Source organism: Pipistrellus hanaki, assembly GCF_964339955.1.
Source record: "Pipistrellus hanaki genome assembly, chromosome: 15".
In the NCBI taxonomy this organism is placed as follows: Eukaryota; Metazoa; Chordata; class Mammalia; order Chiroptera; family Vespertilionidae; genus Pipistrellus; species Pipistrellus hanaki.
In genome coordinates this window covers 39,922,306-39,945,647 of record NC_140517.1, presented here as the reverse complement: position 1 = coordinate 39,945,647, position 23,342 = coordinate 39,922,306, and the positions used below count along the sequence as shown (strand labels likewise).

Sequence of the window (23,342 nt, the reverse complement as noted above, 5' to 3'; positions counted from 1 at the left end):
CCTCAGCAGTTACAAGGAATGAAAATGTAGAGGAAATAAAAGGGGAGGCAGGAATAAAGAGAGAATAGGGAGGAACCTGAGTACAGACTCCACCCCTGGCCCATGTGACTAGGGAAGTGATCTTGGCCCCTGAGGAGGCTCAGTGCACAGGGAAGGAGGAACAGCACATCCCACCACCAGGACAGTGGTGCTTGTGAGCATTTCTGGAATCCAAGCTCTTCCCACGGAGGGAGCGACAGTGCAGGCAGCAGACACCATGGATTCCCCCTCAGTCCTTGCCCACAGAGAACTTCTCCCCAGTCAGGGGCTCCTGCTGGCTGGTGAGAGGGGACACTACCTGATGGTGGATGGGAGGAGGACAGGCACAGGCTAGATGGGGAATCCTGGTGAAGCAAGAAGGAGAAGGATTCTGTTTGTACTTGAGGGGAGAAGACAGGGGAGCAGAATTGGATGGGGGATGGGAATCAACAACAGGAAAATGATGTGGAAACTATGAGGCACAGGAAAACCTCAATGGTTGCTCATTTCCCAAGTTGCTCACACTGAGTGTTGAACGCTGAAAACTTCAATAATAACAATTTATCTGAGGAGATGGGAGATTTAACCAGAGGCACTAAACATTGCCCTTACCACCAAGCTCAGAAATGGACAGATATACCCCAGGAGGTGCAGGATCCTGCAACACTCACTCATTCACCCAAGGGCACTTACAGCCTGTTGCAAGCACTGCGTGTGCAACAAGTTCAGACAAGCCCCTGCCCCCATGAAGCTCATGTTCTATGGGAGGAGGCAAACAAGGGAAGATCTGGATGTAATATCTGGTGCCCCCTAGTGCCCTGCAGGGAACAGCCCAGGGACAGGTCAGAAAGTGAAGACAGAGGACTTTAGATGAGGTGATCAGCCAAGGGGTCTTCCAAGAACACCCTAAATGTTAGCAGGGGTCTGAGGGCAGACATCTAGTTAGCAATATTCAAAACACAGGAAATAATATGTTCAGAGGTGCTGAAGTCATGGTGGTCATGCTGCTGACCTTGACCACAGGAGACACACACACATACTCTGACCAAGGCTGAGAGATGAAGAGACCTGCTCAGGACCCATGGACTCATCTCTCCTTCCCAGTACAGAGCTCCAAATATTGATCAATTTCTCTCTTCCTTCCTAGCCTCACTCCTAACCTTCTGGAGCCTGCCCACCACTGCCCAGCTCACTATGGAATCAGTGCCGCCCAGTGCTGTCGAAGGGCAGGATGTGCTTCTACGTGTCCACAACCTACCTAGGAATGTTGCAGCCTATCACTGGTACAAAGGGAAAGTATGGGAAAGTGTTAGAATTGTAACATATAAAATCGGGACTCAAATTATTACCTATGGGCCTGCATACAGCGGTAGAGAGACAATATACCCCAATGGATCCCTCCTACTCCAGAAGGTCACCCTGAAGGACACAGGAAAATACGTCCTACAAGTCATACTAAAAGATTATGATGACAAACTTGTAACTGGAGCACTCCATGTATACCGTGAGTAATTGCTCTCTAACCTCTGGGTGCCAGGTGAGTGAATTCTACTTCACACACAGGACTGACAGCCCTGGACTCTCCTCCATCCCCCTCTGCATTACATTTTGGGCATTTAGTGCAGGACATACACAGTGGAAACAAACTTTCTATGATCAGAGTTCCCTTCCTGGATTCCATCCCTGTAGATATTCTCCTCAGAGAGAAGTCTGATGGGAGTGACTCAGCACAGGGAAACTCAGCAGAGTCTCAGTCCAGCCCCTAGTTTCTATCCCATGACCATAACACTGAGAAAACCCTGCAGAGCTTGCTCACACCCTGGCCTAAGGGGACCTTGGAATCCTCACAGAGAAGCTCAGCCTTGGAACCCCTTTCAGACCTTTGTCTCAGGGCTCCTGACTCCAGGGAACCTGGGGAGCCTGGGTCAGGTTGGGTTTGACCTCCAGCAGGGCTGGGTGGGACCTGTGGCTCTACTCCTGCTCACCAGCCAGGGCTCAGCCCCAAGAGCCACATCAGAACAGGGTCAGAGCCTAGTCCTTCAGATAAGCCGGTGTCAGGAGAGTGCACATAGACAAAATACCCTGTACCATAAGCTGACTCTTATGAGGGACTTATGAGACTCTGGAGGGAAGTCAGGTCTCCAGGAGGGAACAGAGGGGAGAAAATGCTCCTGACAGCTCCTTTTCACCAGGGGTCAGCCCAGGAATTCTCTCTCTTGGAGGCAAATAATGGCAGTGGCCATGTCAGTCAGTGTGTCCTCCATACTGGGCTTGAGATTAAGTACTCAGGGAAGTTTTAAGGTCAATTCACAGACAACATGGTAATCCGGAGTCCATTTAGCATTTTTCTGTTTTTATTCAGGGGAAACAGAGGCACAGTGTGATACAGCCATTGCATCAGGCTCACACAGACACAGCAGGTCCTTCACAGCCACAGCCCACCCTCTCCTCCACCACGAGGGTCTTAGGTATCTGTGGACTCTGAGACCAGCCATTGGTTCAGTGCTTTTTCTTAGCAGTCCCAGCTCAAAGTAGATTTTCTGTCCTGGTGAGTAAGCAAGTGGATAATTAATTTTCACTCTAGAATCAAATTACCTACAATAACATTCAGACTCAGTGCTGGGAATGCCCAGGCCTCAGGTTACCCACCACCCCTCCCTGCACTGGACTTAAAACCACTTATATGTTTCCTGAAGTGTTGGTGTCACTCCCATTAGCTATGAAGAAAGGGACTTTGACTTCTCACTCCTCACTGTACACCTGCTGCCAGCTCAGGGACCAGCAGTCACTTGTGCTTTCATGAAAGAGGGAAGGAATGATGGTGACTGATGACAGAATGAATGAATGAGTGAATGAATGAGAGATGCATAATGGCTACAAAGACTGGAACCTCGATGCAGAGTCCTGAAAGGTTTTAGCCACACCTGTTCCCTGTCCCTACAGGTGCTAAGAGACATGTTCATCTCTCTGACCACCTGTCCCTGAAGCCCCCTCAGGAGCCAAGTCCGTTGGTGACTGTGGAGCTTTTCCACTATAAAAAGGATTTCCAGGCTGCACTGCTTCTGCCCTGGGGCGGCTGTGGGCTTTTTGAAGTCACCTGTGACCACCCCCTGCTCACCCAGGACATTCTGCCTCTCTTCTCCTTCCGTGTCCCTTATCTGATTCCTCCTTCATGCCAGAGACACAGCCCTGCTCTGCTATGCTTCCTCCACTGTGCAGTCTCCCCAGATTGTCCTGCTAACACCTGTGTCCAGGCCCACCCTCCCTGGCAATAGGGAGAACACAGAAATCAGTGGGAGCAGCATCCTTGGCTCCCTCATGAGTCAGTTTCCCAGGTCACCAGGAGAAAGAGCTTCTGCTGGGCCCCATCAGGGCTCCTATTCCCCATGAGGCCCACAAGAGGAACAGGCCACATGACAGGGGCATGTAAATCATTGAACTGCTTTCTACATGACTCAACCAGGGAGTCAACAGCAGAAGGACAGGTCTGAGCCCCCAAAGCTCGTGGGTTCACTTCATCCCTCACTGGTGTTTCACACTCTTGTCCTGGTGTGAGGTTCCCATTCCTCTCATTGGTTCCTGAGACCTTCTCAGGGTGGGCCTGGTGACCCTGCACCATCTGACTGGTTCACTGCTTGTTTCACACACATGTGTCATGAAGACACCTTGACCATAGGGTGGGATCCTCTCAGACTGTTAGATCCACCAGCCACTCTTCTTTCTTTTAGACGCTGCCCATTTGAATGAATATGACTCAGCTCCTGTTGTTTCCCGAGTTAGAAATATAAGGAAGAGCACAGGCCACATGTCATGTGGGGGTTTCTCCACAACTGCCTGACTGTCCATGAAAACAGGGAGGGACCTTCTTTCTAAACTTACTAAACATGGCAAATGTCTTTTTCCCTATCTGGTGTCATCCCTCACATTATACAGCAGAGAAACCGGGACTGGTTCCCCACCTCACCCCAACACCCTCCCCTCCTCCCCGATCACTTCTGTTCTCTAAACAGGACTCACCTTCTCTCCATCTCAGGGAGTTCCTGATTTCAAACCCACTGTAGCATTTTCCTTTAGTCACAGTGTGACCTGATTGGATGGCAGTACTTGGCCTATGACATTTGTGCTCTAGACAGAGATTACTCCAAAAACTGAAATTACAGCTTTGAGGCATGAGTGATTTTCACATATTCTTTCACAGTTTAACTTAAAATCTATCTCATAACTTCCAAACACAAATAGTCCCTGAGGGCCATATTTTCAGCAAGTTCATGCTCCTCCACCTTCCACAAGTCCTCCTTCTATACATGCTATTGCCTGCATGTTGAGAAAGGATCCCTGCCCTCTGCAGTGGCAGAAAGGACATTACAGACCAAAGCCAGAGAGCATAATTCTGCTGCAACTGCCAGCCATCTACTGCCATCCCTCACTCTTCTAAATCATGGCCCTGCAGGCTGGATAATAAACTGACTGGCAGACTTGCTTCTGGTCTCCCATGTATTGTTTCTGCTCAGACACCCGGTTCCACGCCCCACTGCCCAGTCCTCTTGGGGTTTAAGGACTATCGGGTGGCCCATCATTACTCATCTCCAGGTTAACCCTGGAAAGTGAGGCTTCAGTGGAAACACATCTCAACACAGCAATGTAGATCTTTGTAGCTGGAAGGGACACAGCACCTGCACAAGGTGAGCACAAGGACCCTAGTCAGCTGGTCAGTGAGGAAACAGGGAAGGTGCGGTGGGGTCTCTGCCTTTCAATCCTGTGTCTCTCTGTGATCAAACCCTGATAGTTGTCTGATTCCTGAGAAAGCCTCTGCTTTTCTCCCAGACATAGAGCAGGCAACCTTACAATCTCCGAGCGCTCAGCTCCCCATGCATTTGTTTCTCTTGTGATGCACAGTCCTGCCTTATTTCTTTAAGATCTCTAGTTAGCTAAGAGGCACCAATTCTGATTGAAGAAGCCTTTGGAGGCCTCCATGGGCAATGTTCTCTCTGTTGTCTGCACAGCGGTGTTACCCAAACCCAGCATCACAAGCAACAACTCCAACCCGGAGGAGCACAAGGACCCTGTCGTGCTAACATGTGAACCTCAGACTGAGAACACCACCTACCTGTGGTTTATCAACAGCCAGAGACTCCTGGTCAGTGCCAGGCTGCAGCTGTCCAAGGACAACAGGACCCTCACTATACTCCTGGTCACACGGAATGACACAGGACCCTATGAGTGTGAAACCCAGAACCTCGTGAGTGTCGGCCGCAGTGACCCATTCACCATGAATGTTCTCTGTGAGTAACTTCTGTCCCTGCCTGGGCCAGACTACCCACCCAAATCCACACTGCCAGAGGCCAGGCCACATCCGTCACTCAGGTTCACATATACACACCTCGTGCTCTGAACACCAAGGGTGGCCATCTGTTCCTGGACCCGGTAAATCTAGTCAGGCTCGGCCTTGAGCCAAGACTGGGAGGGGATGGGATGCTCCTGTCTGGAGAGGCTCAGAGTTAACAAGCTTTCATGGGACAAATAGGTTAATGTCTCAGAATCAGGCTCAGTGAACACGGGGGCTATGGTTCGGTCTTTTTAAAACAAGACTGTGACCCATCTCAGAGGGAGAGTGTGGCCCTTACACAGACCAGGAGCCTCCCCTCCCCTCTGATTACATCATGTGTGACTTTGTTCTCTTTACTCCAGATGGCCCGGACGCCCTCACCATTTCCCCCTCCGACTCCTATTACCTTCGTGGGACAAACCTCAGCCTCTTCTGCCAGGCAGCCTCCAACCCGCCTGCACAGTATTCTTGGCTTATCAATGGGAGGCCCCTGAACACCACACAGGAGCTCTTTATCCCCAACATCACTCTGCATAATAGTGGATCCTATACCTGCCTCGCCCATAACTCTGTCACTGGGCTCACAGGGGCCACGGTCAAGAATATCACAGTCTATGGTAAGTGCCTCCTGGACCATCAGCACCAGGCTGTGGGGTGCAGGGCTGTCTGGTTTTCAGGACAGAGCCTTTAGGGTGCTGTCTCCCATACTGGCCATGGACACAAGCAAATCACAAAGTCTTCCCCTGAGCCCTCCTTCTACATCTCTGTAGACTCCTCCCACTACTTACTCTTCTGATCTCTCATGGCAGAGCTAGGCTCCAGCCATGGAAAGTGAGGAGGGAGTTCTATCAGCCCAAAAGAGACAAGAGGTAGAGAGAGGGAGCTTCCCAGATGAGAGAACAAAGGTACTCAAGGTCAAGTTGCTTCTTCTGTCACTAACACTTTCCTTCTGTCACCTCTTGTCTGTACCTGCTCCATGTGCTACAAAGAATATAAAAGGCTTTGAGAAAACTCTCCTCTTTTCCACAGACTAAGGGAGGAAACCACCACTGAGGCGGGTGAGCAAGTCAGACCCCCCTGCTCCCTGTGCTGTTCCAGGCTCACCTGGTGACTGGCTGCTCTGTGCCCTCTGTGGTGGGACAGGGGTCTGTGGTGGTGGGGCATGGGTGGCCTATCCTCTGATTGGCCAAATCATGTCACACATCGACACTATGGCCTCCCTCAGACCAAGCTGCATGTAAATGGGGAAAGGGTGAGCCTCTGAGCTGTGTCCTGATTCTGAAGTCACCTGCTGTACAACACTGTGCGATACCAGTGTATGTGACATTCCTACAAAGAGCAGTGAATGATGGTGCTTACTTGACAAGTAGGTAGATTCATGGACAGAAGGAGCAGTGCCACAAGTGTGTTGTTTACGGAGGGAGCTAAGAGTACCAGCTGTTGCTAAAACTGACTACTTCTCTCTAGGGACGACCTTCTCCCTGATATTTAATCCACAGGCCAGGAAGTGAACATTCTTTTCAGATGGAGAAATTCTTTAGGTTGAAACTTCTCCAGGTCTTAAGGTCACGGCTGGACCATTATCATACTCTAATAAATTATTTAACAAAAAAAGAAATGCCTTTCCATCTCTGTGTGTAGCTACAATTCCAGAGAGGGGGTGTGAGTGTTTAGAAAGGTCTGGGAAAGAGTCACACAAAAGTCAATGGGTGAAAAATGCCACCTGGTGATGAAGATGCTGGACACAGCTCTCAGGCTCCTGGTGCTAATAACTCAGCTGTCCAGTGAGACAGGTCAGGATCAACCTGAGTTGATCTAGACTGTCACCTAAACAAAGATTGTCACCTTTCTTGAATAGTTTATATATATTGCATTTAAAATTATTTTATTTAAAATAGTTTCTCTTGAGATAAAAATAACATAAAATAAAATGTTGTAAGAGGTTGCAGAGAAGAAGAAACAGAGAAACCTAGCCATTCAGAATTAAAATGGCTATAAATAAGTACCAATCAATAATAACCCGAAATGTAAATGGATAAAATACTCCAATCAAAAGGTATAGAGTAGCTCAATGGATACAAAAATATGACCTAACTATATGCTGTCTACAAGAGACCCACCTCAAAACAGAAGACTCACATAGGATGAAAGTGAAGGGATGGAAAAATCTTTTCCATGCAAATGGAAAAGAACAAAAGCTGGAGGAACAATACTCATATCTGACAAAATAGACTTCAAAATGAAGGCCATCACAACAGACAACAAAGGTCTCTACATATAACTACAGAGATCAATCCAACAAGAATATTTAACCCTGGTAAACATTTATGCACCCAATAGAGCTTCACCTAAATATATAAAAAATCTTCTAGAGAACTTTAATGGATACATCAATAACAAAAGAGTCATAGTAGGGGATTTTAACTCCCCTCTGATTGACTTCACTGGACAGATCTTCCAGACAAAAAGTTAACAAGGAAACAGAGATTCTAAAGGACACACTGGATGAGATGGATTTAACAGTCATTTATAAAACATTTTACCCCATCCAACCAGAATACACATTCTTTCCAAGTATCCATGGAACATTCACAAAGATAGACCACATGTTAGGACACAAAACAAGTCTCTAAAAGTTTAAGAAAATTGAAATGAGATCAAGCATCTTCTCAAATCACAGTACAGTAGTATGAAATTAGAAATATATTATAGTAAAAGCACCCAAAACATTCAAGCAAATGGAATTAAATAGCATGTTATTAAACACTGAATGGGTTACCAACAAGATCAAGAAAGAAGTCAAAAACTTCCTGAAAACAAATGAAAATGAACACACAACAGCCCAAAACTCTGGGACACAGCAACAGCAGTACTGAGAGGGAAGTTCATAGCACTACAGGCATACCTAAAAAGAAAAAGAAAAAAAGAAAAAAGAAAAATCAGCAATAAACTATTTAACCTTAGAACTTAAAGAACTAGAAAGAGAACAATAAGAAAATCTCAGAGTAAGTAGAAGGAAGGAAATAATAAATAGTAGAGCAAAAATAAATACCATAGAGACTAAAAAACAATACAAAAAGTCAATGAAACAAAAAGCTGGTTCTTTGAAAGGATAAACAAAATTAATAAACCATTAACCATACTCATTAAGAATCAGAGAAAACACCCAAATATTGAGTTACAACTACATTATTATCTAACTCCAAGAAAATATCCATGAACTCTCTGTTAAATCCCCAAGGCACACACTACCAGCATCTAAATTAGCAGGAAATACCAACATTTCCTTGGTCTTTCCCCCCCAGCACCCTCCCCCACATGCCCACTTGTAGACACACAGGGTGATAACAATTGTCCCTGCATCTCTCCTTTGTTCAGCTGCTGCCACCTCCTGGCAGGTGATGATAAATCAGGACATGGAGCTTGAGAGCCTGGTCTCACAGCTGACCAGGAAGACAGGACTGGGCCTCCAGATTGGTGGGATCAGGGACAGCAATGACCATTCTGCAGCCCTGGTGGGGCCGGGTAGTTGGACAGATAGACCTGCTTGAGGGTGAGGGGGACAAAGAGTTGATGCAGGACTGAGTAGGGAAGGACTGAGGCCTCAGCTTGGAGCACTGAAAGGGAGGGAATGGAATGTTCACAGGGAAAGGGCTGGATTCTGCAGAGGAAACGCTCTGGTGCACTGACTCAGCTGCAGCTGCTAAGCAGGCTGTGTGTCTCCTGCTGGCCCTCATCTCACAGCTCCTGCCTCCAGGAATAAGGCTCTCTCCTCACATCCACTTGCCCTCCCTCATCTGGGTTCCTTCATCATTCCCTTTACATGTAGGGGCTCTGAGTCTGGAAGGAGTAGTGGGGAGATAGAGTTCCCCACAGTCAGTCTGGCAGTGCTGACCTGAGGAGGGTGGAGAGTGTCAGGAAGGTCTTCACCCTCCCACTTCCTGGGCCCTGATCTGAAGTTGATGGCAAAGCCCCCACCACCTGCTCCCTCAGGTGCTGAGGGATGAAGTTGGCCAGCTTGGGACCCACTGTGACTGGCCACCCAGCCTGGAGGTCAGACCCACCACTGCCCAGGGCTCAGGGTCAGCTCCCTGGTCAGCATCCCTGATGCAACTGCAGGTCACCTTATGACCTCCAGAGGGCGACAATGGGACACATAGTCAACAGGAAATTAACATAAGAACCTGGCTTTGATGAAGATGGGAAAGGAGCCTGATGTCCATATCACAGACCCTTTTGGACCCCTCTCATATGTTCACTTTGTCCCACAGGCTCCTTCTAGGGGGCTAGGAGCACCTGCTCTCTCAGGGAGAGTGGGCACCTTGTGCAGCTCCCCACTTCCTGCAGCATACCACCATGGGGAAGGCAAGGTGACCACAAGCAAGTTCCTCATGCAGAGGACAGAAGTTGCCCCAAGAGTCAGGGAGCACATGGACCAGCTTAGCTAACAGACACGGAGAGGGAAGATTTACCTAAAATCGTGTCTCTCAAGAGCCAGGAAGCTCACAGCCACATGACCTCTTACCACAGGCTCCTCTTCCCAGGACACACAGGACCCCCTCCCGCCTCCCCAACTGAAGGTCCTACCGAGACTCCTGGTCCTGGGACTCTGTCCCTGGAAGCAGAAACCAGGCTGCTGACACCCGAAGACAGAAGGTGGATCCCCTCACCAGTCATCACTCAGACGACCTCTTCCCACCCCCAGAGTCACCTCTGTGACCTTCCGGTTGGGAGGAAATGCAACCTTCTCAGCAGTTTGAGAACACAGGGAAAGTGCGGTGCCAACTGGGTTTCTGTGTCACACAAATAAATAATCCCCTGGGTTTGAGGATCCTTGGGACTCTCTGTGTGGTGCTGACAGACCAATGGCCAGGACACAGCACAGGCCAAGGCTGAGATTAAGTGGGTAGGTTGTAATTTTAAGAAGCAGGGATCTCCATCAGCCTTGCCATTGAAAGTGCTTTGTGCCCTAGCCGATTTGGCTCAGTGGATAGAGTATCCGCCTGCAGACTGAAAGTTCCCAGGTTTGATTCAGGTCAAGGGCATGTACCTTGATTGTAGGCACATCCCCAGTAATGGTGTGCAGGAGGCAGCTGATCAATGTTTCTGACTCTCTATCCCTCTCCCTTCCTCTCTATAGAAAATCAATAAAATATGCCTTTAAAAAAAAAAAAAGAAAGAAAGAAAGTACTTTGCAGGCCAGTATAAGCAGCATCTCCTGACAGCTTGTTAGATGGAGACTGTTGGGTCCACCAAACACCTTTTGAGTCACAATCTGCATTGTTAATAGGACCTGCAGACCCTCTCTGTGAACATCCCCACATCACAGGGTCTCATTCTGGCTGGGCATCCACCTTAGCTAGGCAGTTGCCAAAGCAGCATTTCTAAGGTGTCACATGGCATTGAAATCTTTAGAAAGTTCCATAGATATGATACACAAAGGGGTGGCAACCCTGTGACAAGAATTCCTGATGTCGCCCTAGGCTTCTGCTCTGAAGATAAGAGCCAAATGGGGATGAGAGAAGGTGGTGGGAAGGCTACTGTGCACTCCACACAGAGCTGTGGCAGACGCCCCGGATATGTGCACCCCAAGCTTCTGCTTGTCCACATGTGAGCAGTGGAATGGCACCAGGTGCTAACCTACGGGGTAAGGCCCTCAGTTCAGCAACCTCGGTGCTTGACTTCAACTAAGAGAAGAATTCAGAGTCAAGAACTCAAATTATAACAGAGAGTTTATTTAGAAAGTAATAAAGGTAGAAGTGAGCTGTAGAAGAAATGGGCTCAGAAACTAGTTACAGAGGCAAAAGAAGGACTCTTGAAGTTTGGGAGAAAGAGAACAAAGTTACGGCACCTTGAGGAAAGAAACAAGTAGGGAAAGGCACAGGTGTGCTCCAGAGAGGAAGAGTCACACTGCGTCCTACTTGTTTTTTTGTTTGTTTGTTTGTTTGTTGTTGTTTTGGGGGGAGATAGATGGGAGGCCTTTCTTTCACTCTATTAGTACCTATAAAATAAAATAAATTATGAAAATATCTCCTTTTTCAACTTAGAGAAACTACAATCTTTGCAACAACAACAAAAAAAAAAAAAAAAAAAAAAACAACACCCAGCCGAAACCGGTTTGGCTCAGTGGATAGAGTATCCCCCTGCAGACTGTAAGTTCCCAGGTTTGATTCTGATCAAGGGCATGTACCTTGGTTGCAGGCAATTCCCAGTAGGGGGTGTGTAGGAGGCAGCTTATCAATGTCTCTCTCTCATCAAAGTTTCTAGCTCTCTATCCCTCCCCATTTCTCTCTGTAAAAAAAAAAAAAAAAGAAAGAAAAGAAAAGAAAAAAAAATCAATAAAATATATATTTAAAAAAATACATACCCATAATTGTTACAATACATGTCTTTATATATACCTTGGACATTACAAAAGCGTTTAAGAATCACATCCTATAAAAGTTGGGAGAAGAGACATTTTCTCAAATCTTGGTCATATATTGGGACATTTAAGTACTTAAACTACATTGTTGAAATAAAATGTCTCTAGCTCCAGGGCTAAAGGGATTTAACTTTCAAGGCCCCATAGGTGCTTTTATTTGTGCAAGGTCAAGAACCGGGAGAAGGTTCCCTGAGTGTTAATTTACTTTAGGTAGGTCAAGCAGTGGTTTACTTTCCATACTTTATCATGGAACTAAGGGCGTCAGGGGGAATAGGCCATGGAAACCCATCTTGGGCAGGTCCCCTCCCTAGCATTCCTATTTATGTAGTATGGCTCCTACAAGAGGATTTTTAATCCTTGAGCTCTAAAATGCTGATTCTATACTAATCATTATCTAAGATACTTGTAAAACGATCTTACATTGTGAATTAAGATAAAGTTATGAAAGTGTGACTCCCCTAAATAGGCTTCATTTAGAATTTGTCAGGTGGGGAGCATTTGGAACTATCGGTACACCAAAAATTCCCTCTTGGAAATATTGGAGAAGATCCTTTCTTACTAAGGCATAAAGCTCAGAAGCCAAGATCCTTCTTACTTTGGAAGAAGGTCCCACTTCTTGAGGGTAGTTATCTGGAGGTCTCAGGGGAGGATCCCAATAAAACATTTATCAGCTTTCCAGATGCATCCTTTCAGGGTCGAAGATCAATGCAGTAGATCCTGATATCAGCAATGTTCACACTCATCTGCTTTTGCTGCTTTTCTGGGCCTGGAGCTGAAATACCACTGAGGCGTAGATGTATTGATGCCAGTCGGAAACTCACTGTTCTGGGGGCTTAATCCTGAAGGGCTATTCTTTGGTCCTCTTGTTCATGTCCCTTCTGAGGGCATCTAACCTATGTGACTAAGAATATGCCAGGAGGAAAGGTCAGGGAGGGCCTGAATCACATGACCAGTGATATGAAAAGTCAGAAGGTCTAAAATGCAAAACCAGGATATGCTAGGCCCTTGAGCCACATGCGGCTCTTTGGCCCCTTGAGTTTTATAGCAAAAGCCAGCTTGGGAGTACCCTAATTAAGTTAACAATAATGTACCTACCTCTATAGTTAAAGTTTAAAAAAAAATTGGCTCTCAAAAGAAATTTCAATCATTGTACTGTTGATATTTGGCTCTGTTGACTACTGTGTTTGCCCATCACTGTGCTAGAGGATGAAAGGTTACCCTGGGGACACAATCCCAGCATAGTTGCCAGGTACCTAAGGCTTTCCATTCTGGTGACCTTCCCTACTGGCCTATTATCCTACTTTACTCAGGCCTAACTGCCTACTACACAAACAAGGTGTGTGTGTGTGTGTGTGTGTGTGTGTGTGTGTGTGTGTGTGTGTACATGGGAGGAGTCACTGAGGGAGAAGGTAGAAGCCTCAGCAGTTACAGGGAATGAAAATGTAGAGGGGGGGGAAAAGGGGAAGCAGGAATGATAGGAGGGCAGGGAGGGACCTTGGTACAGACTCCACCCCTGGCCCATGTGACTAGGGAAGTGATCTTGGCCCAGGAGGAGGCTCAGTGCACTGGGAGGAGGAACAGCACATCCCACCACCAGGACAGCAGTGCTTGTGAGCATTTCTGGAATCCAAGCTCTTCCCACAGAGGGAGGGACAGAGCAGGCAGCAGACACCATGGAGTCCCCCTCAGCCTCTGTCCACAGAGGACTTGTTCCTTGGCAGGGGCTCCTGCTGGCTGGTGAGTGGGGACAACTACCTGGTGGTGGAAGGGAGGAGGACAAGCACAGGCTAGCTGGGCACTCCTGGGGAGCACAGGGCTCTCAGAGAAAACAAGGGGGAGGAAGCAGGCTTCTGTTTGGACTTGAGGGGAGAAGACAGGGAAGCAGAGTAGGATGGGGAGGGGACTCAGCAACAGGAAAATGATGTGGAAACGATGAGGGAAAGGAAAAACTCAATGACTGCTCATTTCCCAACTTACTCATCACTGAGAGTTGAATGCTGAAACTTCAGATAATAACAATTTATGTGAGGAGATGGGAGATTTAACCAGAGGCACTAAACATTGTCCTTACCACCAAGCTCAGAAATGAGCAGATACATCCCAGGAGGTACAGGACCCTGCAATACTCACTCATTCACCCACAGGCACTTACAGCCTGTTTCAGGCACTGGGTGTGCAACAAGGTCAGACGAGCCCCTGCCCCCATGAATGTCATGTTCTATGGGAGGAGGAAGACAAAAAAAGATCTAGATGTGATGTCAGGTTTCCCTAGTGCCATACAGGGAACAGCCCAGGGACAGGTCAGAAAGTGAGGTTAGAGGTCTTTACAGGAGGTGATCAGGGAAGGGGTCCCCCAAGGATTCCCCTGAGTGTCAGCAAGGGTCTGAAGGCAGACTTTTAAGTAATAATATTCAAAATAGAGGAAATAACAGGTTCAGAGGTGCTTGCTGAAGTATTGGTGGCCATGCTGCTGACCTTGACCACAGGAGACACACACACAAACACACACACATACTCTGACCAAGGCTGAGAGATGAAGAGACCTGCTCAGGACCCATGGACTCATCTCTCCATTGCAATACATAGCTCCAAATATTGATCAATTTCTCTCTTCCCTCCTAGCCTCACTCCTAACCTTCTGGAGCCTGCCCACCACTGCCCACCTCACTATTGAATCAGTGCCGCCCAATGCTGCCGAAGGGAAGGATGTGCTTCTCTGTGTCCACAACCTGCCTGGGAATCTTAGAAGCTATAACTGGTACAAAGAGGAAATAATGGAAAACAGTAAAATTGTATCATATATAATAGGCAATCAAATAACTACCTCCGGGCCTGCATACAGTGGTAGAGAGACAATATACCCCAATGGATCCCTTCTGCTCCAGAACGTCACTCTGAAGGACACAGGAAAGTATATCCTACAAGCCACAGACAAAGAATATGATACCAAACAAGTAACTGGACAGCTCCGTGTATACCGTGAGTGATTGCTCTCTGACCTCTGGGTGCCAGGTGGGGTGAATTCTACTTCACACACAGGACTGACAGCCCTGGACTCCCCTCCAAACTCCTTCAAATCATCTCTGAGGTTGGGTTTGGGCATTTAGTGCAGGACACACACAGTGGAGACAAACTTCCTAAGGTCAGAGTTCCCTTCCCAGATTCCAGCCCTGCACACATTCTCCTCAGAGAGAAGTGTGATGGGAATGACTCAGCACAGGGAGACTCAGAAGAGTCTCACTCCAGCCCCTGGTCCCCTTCCCATGACCATGACACTGAGAAAACCCTGCAGAGCTTGCACACACCCTGGCCTGAGGGGACCCTGGAATCCTCACAGAGAAGCTCATCCTGGAAATCACTCCTAGAACCCTGTCCCAGGGCTCCTGACTCCAGGGAACCTGGGGAGCCTGGGTCAGGTTGGGTTTGACCTCCTGGAGGGCTGAGAGGGAGGCTCTACACCTGCTCACCTGCCAGATCTCAGCCCCAAGAGCCACATCAGGACAAGGACAGAGCCTAGTCCTTCAGCTAAGGCGGTGTCAGGAATGCACAGATAGACAAAATACCTCGTATCATTAGCTGACTCTTCTGAGGGACTTAGGAGACTCTGGAGGGAGGTCAGGTCTCCAGGAAGGAATACAGGGGAGAAGATGCTCCTGGCAGCTTCTTATCCACCAGGGGTCACCCAGGAATTCTCTCTTGTGGAGGCAAATAATGGCAGTGGCCATTTACGTCAGTGTTTCTGCTATATTGGACTTGAGGTCACGTACTCAGGGACGTTTTAAGGTCAGTCCACAGACAACATGGCAATCCAGAATCCACTTAGCATTTGTTCTGTTTTTATTCACCAGAAACCGAGGCACAGTGTGATAGTCATTGCATTAGGCTCACACAGACACAGAAAGGTTCTTGCACAGCCATAGCCCACCCTCTCCTCCACCACGAGGGTCTTAGGTGCCTGTGGACCCTGAGACAAGCCATTGGTTCAGTGCTTTTTCTTACCAGTCCCAGCTCAAGGTATATTTTCTGGTCTGGTGAGTAAGCAAGTGGAGAATGAATTTTCACTCTAGAATCAAATTACCTGCAATAACATTCAGAGTCCATACTGGGAATGCCGAAACCTTCCCCTCAGGTGGCCGATCCAGCCTTCCCTATACTGGACTTGAAACCACTTATATGTTTCCTGATGTGTTGGCATCATTCCCACTAGCTATGAAGGAAAGGACTTTGCCTTCTCACTCTCCACCCTACACCTGCTACCAGTTCAGGGACCAGCACTCACTTGCTCTTTCATGAAGGAGGGAAGAAATGATGGTGAATGACGACAGAATTAATGAATGGCACATTATTGCCTCAGAGACTGGAACATGGGTGCAGAGCCCTAAAAGGTTTTAGCCACACCTGTTCCCTGTCCCTACAGGTGCTGAGAGTCATGTCCATCCCTCTGACCACCTGTCCCTGAAGCCCCCTCAGGAGCCAAGTCCCTTGGTGATTGTGGGCTGCTCCACTCTAAGAAGGTTTTCCAGGCTACATTGCTTCTGCCCTGGGGCAGCTGTGGGCTCTTTCAAGTCACCTGTGATCCACACTGCTCACCAAGGACATTCTGCCTCTCTCTGCTCCTTCCATGTCCCTTATGTGCTTCCTCATTCATTCCAGACACATTGCCTAGCTCTGCTCTGCTTTCTCCACTATGCAGTCTCCCCAGATTGTCCTGCTAACACCTGTGTCCAGGCCCACCCTCCCGGGCAATAGGAGAGGACACAGAAATCAGTTGGAGCACCAACCTCGGCTCCCTCATGAGCCAGTTTCCCAGGTCACCTGGAGAAAGAGCTTCTGCTGGGCCCCATCAGGGCTTTTTTTCCCCATGAGGCCCACAAGAGGAACAGGCCACATATAATCCATTGACCCACTCTCTATATTACTCAATCAGGGAGTCAAAGGCAGAAGGACAGGTCTCAGTCCCCAAAGCTCTTGGGTTCACTTCACCTCTGACTTGTGCCTCACATCCTCATCCTGGTGTGAGACTCCCATTCCTCCCACTGGCTCCCGAGACCTTCCCAGGGTGAGCCTGGTGACCCTGCACCATCTGAGTGATTCACTGCCTGTTTCACACATGTGTGTCCTTATGAAGACACCTTGACCACAGGATGGGATCCTCTCAGACTGTGAGGTCCACCAGCCACTATCCTTTCCCTTAGAAGCTGCCCATTTGAATATGACTCAGCTCCAGTTGTTTCCTGAGTTAGAAAGAAAAGAAAGAAAAACAAATGCCACATGCTGTGTGGGGTCTCCTACCCTTCTACCTGTCCATAGAAACAGAGAGGGACCATCTTCCTAACTTTACTAACATGGCACATATCCTTTCTTTCAATCTGGTGTCATCCCTCCCTTTATGTAGCAAGATACCTGGACTCACCACCCTCTTCCCCCCCCCCCCCCAACCCCTACAGATCACTTCTGTTCTCTTAGCAAAACTCACCTTCTCTCTATCCCAGGGAGTCCCTCATATCAAACCCACTGTGGCATCTCTCTTTGATGTGACCTGGTTGGATGGCAGAACTTGGTCTATGACCTTTGTGCTCTCTAGACAGAAATTCTATCAAAAACTGGCATTAGAACTTTGGGGCATGAGTGATTTTCACATATTCTTTCACAGTTCAACTCAAAATTGATCTCATAACACCAAACACAAATGGGCCATGAGGGCCATATCTTTAGCAAGTTCATGCTCCCCCACCATCCACAAGCCCCCCTTCTGTACATGCTATTGTCTGAGTGTTGAGGAAGGATCCCTGCCCTCTGCAGTGGCAGAAAGCACATTACAGACCAAGGGCAGAGAGCATGGCTCTGCTACCACCGCCAGCCAGCTCCCCTGTCCCTCACTCTTTTCTAAATCACTCCTGGACTCTGTTCTGCCCTTTCTGGGGTCAATGTCTCATGTCAGTCACCATTGAACTCCTGGGAAGACAGCCACACCTCGTGGCCCTGAAGCTTGGGCATTGAACTTACAGCCAGACTTCCTTCTAGTCTCCCATGTGTTGCCCAGTCACCTCGGGGTTTAAGGACTATGGGGTGGCCCATCATTACTCATCTCTAGGTTAACCCTGGAATGTGAGGCTTCAGTGGAAACACATCTCGACCCAGCAATGTAGGTCTGTGTAGCTGGAAAGGACTCAGCACCTGCACATTCCAGGTGAGATACAAGGTCAGCCAGGCAGTCACCTGGTCAGTGAGGAGCCAGGACAGGTGCTGGGTGGACTCTGACTCCCAGTCCTGTAGACACTGTGATCAAACTCTGATAGTTGTGGCTGGAGCCTGGCTCCCCACTCCCAGGACAGCGTTCGCCCACTGCCCCGGGGCTGCAGGCCAGAGCCAAGAGGAAGGGAGAGGGACAGAGAACAAGAAACATCAATGAGAGAGAGACATCGACCAGCCGCCTTCCGCACACCCCACACCGGAGATGTGCCCAAAACCAATGCACATGCCCCAGACAGGAATCGAACCCGGGACCCCTCAGTCCACAGGCCAACGCTCTATCCACTGAGCCAAACCAGTTTCGGCAAAAGCGGGACTTTTTAAAACGCAGAGGGACAGGGACAAATTGTTAGAAATCGGGACGTCTGGTCACCTTAATACCACCATGCCAGGGATGCCAAAAGGGCCATCAGTGAGGAAGTTTCACCATTTGACCTCCTCTTTTGTGGGGCAGCAGGTGGTCAAGACAGGAGGCAGCAGTAAGAAGCTAAACCCTGCCAGCTTCCAATCCCTGTGGTTCCAGGACACCCAGGTCCACGGAAAGAAATTATTCTTTAGATTTGATCCAGATGAAGAAACCAAGTCTCCCAGCAACAACCCACTGCCAGAACCTCTACTAAAAGGAGAGGGGAAGAAAGAGGCTGGGGACCAAAAGCAGACCTTGGGTTCTGACAGCCAGATCTCAGACGAGTTTTCCCAGTCTGGCAGTGGAGACAATGATTCTGAGTGTTTGGGGGAAATAGCCTAGCAGGAGGTGCTCAGAGGTGGTTGCAGGTCAGCTTTGGTCTGTTTGGCAGCATTTGGGTGAATGAATTCTCCAGAGCAAAGAAAGCAAACAAGAGGGGTGACTGAAGGGACCCCATTCTAAGGTTGGTCCTGCACTTTAGCAGTGGTGGCTTCCTGGCATTTTATAACTGTCAGATGTCTTGGAGCTCTTCCCCAGTGGTCCAGCCCACCTCTGACATCTTGTCTGAAAAGTTCCACCAAGGACAAGCCTTGGAAGCCCTGGGCCAGGAGCAGCCTATCTGCTATACACTGTTGGACCAAAGATGCTTCTCAGGCTTAGAGAACATCATTAAGAATGAAGCCTTGTACAGAGCTGGGATCCATCCCCTTTCTCTTGGTTCACTCCTCAGTCCTCAGCAACTTGAGGTCCTCATGGATCATGTGGTGGAGTTCAGTACAGACTGGCTTCAGGGCAAGTTCCAGGGCAAACAGAATCACACGCAGATCTACCAGAAAGAACAGTGCCCTGCTGGGCACCAGGTCAGGAAGGAGGCCTTTGGTGATGCCCCCAGTGTCAGCCCAGGCTGCCACCCGACAAGCCAGAGCAAGTCCAGCTTTCCTAGGACCCTTGGCCCCTTCTTTATAAAACCTTGCCCTTCTGGGAGCTTGATGCTTGAATGTAGAGAAAGGGAGTGTAGGCAGGGATTGGAACTAGGGGCAGGAGTTAGCAGTGAGGGTGAGTCCGGAGGGTATCAGTCCTGTTGATATTCATCTCACTGAAGTTGAGTTTTCAGGGGTTAGATTATTTTTTAAGTGTTGTTTAATTCTTCCTAATTCTGCTATCGTGAAAGATGAGAAAATTTATGTTGGCAGTTACGGGAAAGAAAATACAAGTCTGGAAAATAGTTGTTCCCCACCCCACCATTGCTCTGTTTGGTTTGGTTTTGGTTTTGAAACTTTGGTTGTTTTAAGGCCCTCCATTTGAGAATCAGGAACACAAAACTATCTTTCTTCATCCCCCTGGAGAGATCTAGGGATGAGGATGGAGTAGCATGAGGGTCATGCTTGGGGGCGGGGGGGGGGAGGGAGGGGGGCGGGCAGGGACGGGGTTTGGGAGCTGGCCACCTTTCTGATGTACCCAGTGGGCTTTAGAACAAAGCAACTTGTTTTCTCCTAAGGTGATATATTTGTGACCATTGCTATGTGGAACCAGCAGGAATCAAGGTTGTGGAGTCAGTGTAAAGGTGTTAGCAACAGCTTGAAGAAACTAGGACATTTAAATAAAGCTGTTCGATATTTAAAACAAACAACAAAAACAAAAACAAAAAACCTCTGATAGTTGTCAGATACCTGTGAAAGCCTGTGCTTTTTCTCCCAGACATAGAGCAGGCGGCCTTATATCCTCTGAGCGCTCAGCTCCCCATGCATTTGTTTCTCTTGCGATGCACAGACCTGCCTTACTTCTTTAAGAACTCTAGTTAGCTGAGAAGCACCAATTCTGATTGAAGAAGCCTTTGGAGGCCTCAATGGGCAATGTTCTCTCTGTTGTCTGCACAGCGGTGTTACCCAAACCCAACATCACAAGCAACAACTCCAACCCGGAGGAGCACAAGGACCCTGTCGTGTTAACATGTGAACCTCAGACTGAGAACACCACCTACCTGTGGTTTATCAACAGTCAGAGACTCCAGGACAGTGCCAGGCTGCAGCTGTCCATGGACAACAGGACACTCACTTTACTCATTGTCACGAGGAATGACACGGGACCCTATGAGTGTGAAACCCAGAACCCCGTGAGTGCCGGCCGCAGCGACCCATTCACCTTGAATGTTCTCTGTGAGTAACCTCTGTCCCTGCCCGCACCAGGCTGCCCACCCAAATCCACACTGCCTGAGGCTAGGCCACATCCCTCCCTCTCAGGTCAGTGGACACAGACCCCCACACTGAACACCCAGGGTGGCCATCTGTTCCTGGACCAGGCACATCTGAGCAGGCTCAGCCTTGAGCCAAGACTGGGAGGGGATGGGATGCTCCTGTCTGGAGAGGCTCAGGGTTAACAAGCTTTCATGGGACAAACAGGTTATTGTCTCAGACTCAGGCTCAGTGAACACAGGGGCTATGGTTGGGACTTTTTAAAACCAGCCTGTGCCCCAGCTCAGAGGGGGAGTGTGGCCCTTACACAGACCAGGACCTTCCTCTTCCCTCTGATTACATCATGTGTGGCTGTGTTCTCTCTGCTCCAGATGGCCCGGACACACCCACCATTTCCCCCTCCGACTCCCATTACATTCGTGGGACAAACCTCGGCCTCTCCTGCCAGGCAGCCTCTAACCCGCCTGCACGGTATTCTTGGATTATCAATGGGGGGCCCCAGCAACACACACAAGAGCTCTTTATCCCCAACATCACTGCACATGACAGTGGATCCTATATCTGCCTCGCCCATAGCTCTATCACTGACCTCACAAGGACCACAGTCAAGACTATCACAGTCTATGGTAAGTGCCTCCTGGACCATCAGCACTAGCTGGGGTTTAGGTCTGTCTGGTTTTCAGAAAAGAACCTGGAGGGTGTTGTCTCCCTTCCTGTGGCCATGGACACAAGCAAACCACAGTCTTCCCCTGAGCCCTCCCACTACATTTCTGTAGACTCCCTCTCTTACTCTTCTGATCTCTCATGGCAGAGTTGGGGTCCAGTCATGGAAAGTGAGGTGGGGTTCTCCCAGCCCCAGAAAGAGTCAAGTGGTGGAGGGAGGGAGCTTTCCAGAAGGTAAGACAAGGGCCCTCAAGGTCAAGTTGCTTCTGTCACTAACACTTTCCTCTGTCACCTCTTGTCTGTTACCTGCTCTGTGTGCTACAAGGAACATACAAGGCTTTGAAAAAGCTCACCTCTTTTTCCCCAAACTAAAGGAGGAAACCACCTCTGAGGAGGGGTGAGCAGGACAGACCCCTGCTCCCTGTGCTCTTCTCGGCTCACCTGGTGACTGGCTGCTCTGTGCCCTTTGTGGTGGGACAGAGGTCTACGGTGATGGGGCATGGGTGGCCTATCCTCTGATTGGCCAAGTCATGTCACCCATCAACACTATGGCCTCCCTCAGACCAGACTGCATGTAAATGGGGAAAGGGTGAGCCTCTAAGCTGTGTCCTGACTCTGAAGTCACCTGCTGTACAACACGGTGCTATACCAGTTATGTGACATTCCTACAGAGAGCAGTGAATCATGGTGCTTACTTGACAAGAAGGTAGATTCATGAGACAGAAGCAGTGCCACAAAGTGTGTACTTTACTGAGGAAGCTAAGAGTACCAGCTATTGTTAAAACTGACTACTTCTCTCTAGGGACGTCCTTCTCCCTGATATTCAATCCACAGGCCAGGAAGTGAACGTCCTATTCAGATGGAGAAATTCTTTAGATTGAAACTTCTCCAGGTCCTACGGTCATGAAGACTGGCTGGGCTATATTCTCTAATAAGTTACTTAACAAAAAGGAAATGCCTTCCCATCTGTTTGAGTGTTTAGAAGATTACAGAAAGGCCGTAGCCGAATTGGCTCAGTGGATGGAGCATTGGTCTGCAAACTGAGGAGTCCCGGGTTCGATTTCGGTCAGGAGCATGTGCTTTGGTTGTGGGCATACCCCAGTGGGAGGTGTGCAGGCGGAAAGCTGATTGATGCTTCTAACTCTCTATCCCTCTCCCTTCCTCTCTGTAAAAAAAAAATCAATGAAATTAAAAAAAAAAAAAAAGTTACAGAAAGGTCTAGGAGTCACACAAAAGGCATAGTGTGGAAAATGCCACCTGGTGATGAAGATGCTGGATACACGGTCTAAGGCTCCCGTTGCTAATACTCAGATGTCCAATGAGACAGGTCAGGGGTCATCCTGAGGTGATCTGGATGGAAGAGGGGAGGTATAGCCCTCTCCTTACAGACTGTCACCTAAACAAAGGTCCTCTCCCTGCAGAGGCCAGAATCCTCCTCTGATGACCTTTACAGAGATCACTATGGACTGTGAGTGGCTGACATCTCTGAGAAAGGAGCCCACTCTCACTCAGTCACTTCCTCTGTCCTCCACAGAGTCAGTGGGAAAGCCTGCCCTCCGAGCCAACAATGCCACAGTCACAGAGCGTAAGGACTCCGTGGTCCTGACCTGCCTCTCAAATGACGCGGGGATCTCCATCCGGTGGCTCTTCAAGAACCAGATTCTACCTCACAAGGACAGGATGAAGCTGTCCCAGGACAACAGGACCCTCACCATCGACCCCGTCAGGACGGAGGACGCTGGGGGTTATCAGTGTGAGGTCTTCAACCCCGGCAGTTCCGGCAAAAGTGACCCCTTCAGGCTGGATGTGCAATGTGAGTGACCCTCGACCTCTCCCACTTGGCTTTGTATATTGATATTTCATGGGCAGGGGGGTGAGATGGATGAACGCCTTGAGGAGGTGGGAGCCTCCTTCAGAGCCTATAGAGCACGTGGGTAAGGACCCCAGGATTAGACTAATCTCGTCATTGTCTCGGCTCTATGAGTATTAGCTGTCTGACCACCAGGAAGGCTCTCACCCACTTGAGTCTCAGTATCCTCATCTCTAAACTGGAATAAAACA

The 23,342-nt window shown here is 48.7% G+C and overlaps 2 protein-coding genes across 2 annotated transcripts; both read left to right on the top strand.

Moving 5' to 3' along the window:
• Positions 1–256: 256 nt before the first annotated feature.
• On the top strand, positions 257–23,102 carry LOC311633869 (cell adhesion molecule CEACAM1-like; the record flags this gene model as incomplete). The annotated part of the gene is made up of 9 exons (XM_084906883.1): positions 257–320; positions 1,166–1,522; positions 5,022–5,300; positions 5,707–5,961; positions 13,374–13,505; positions 14,391–14,747; positions 20,304–20,582; positions 20,990–21,244; positions 22,816–23,102. The coding sequence occupies 9 exons, from the start codon at positions 257–259 to the stop codon at positions 23,100–23,102; spliced, it is 2,265 nt and encodes a 754-aa protein (XP_084763009.1).
• Positions 18,415–20,130, top strand: LOC311633798 (endonuclease 8-like 2; the record flags this gene model as incomplete). Its single annotated transcript, XM_084906834.1, has 3 exons — positions 18,415–18,552; positions 18,885–19,319; positions 20,125–20,130. 3 exons carry the CDS (start codon positions 18,415–18,417, stop codon positions 20,128–20,130), a joined length of 579 nt encoding a protein of 192 aa, XP_084762960.1.
• Positions 23,103–23,342: the final 240 nt, after the last annotated feature.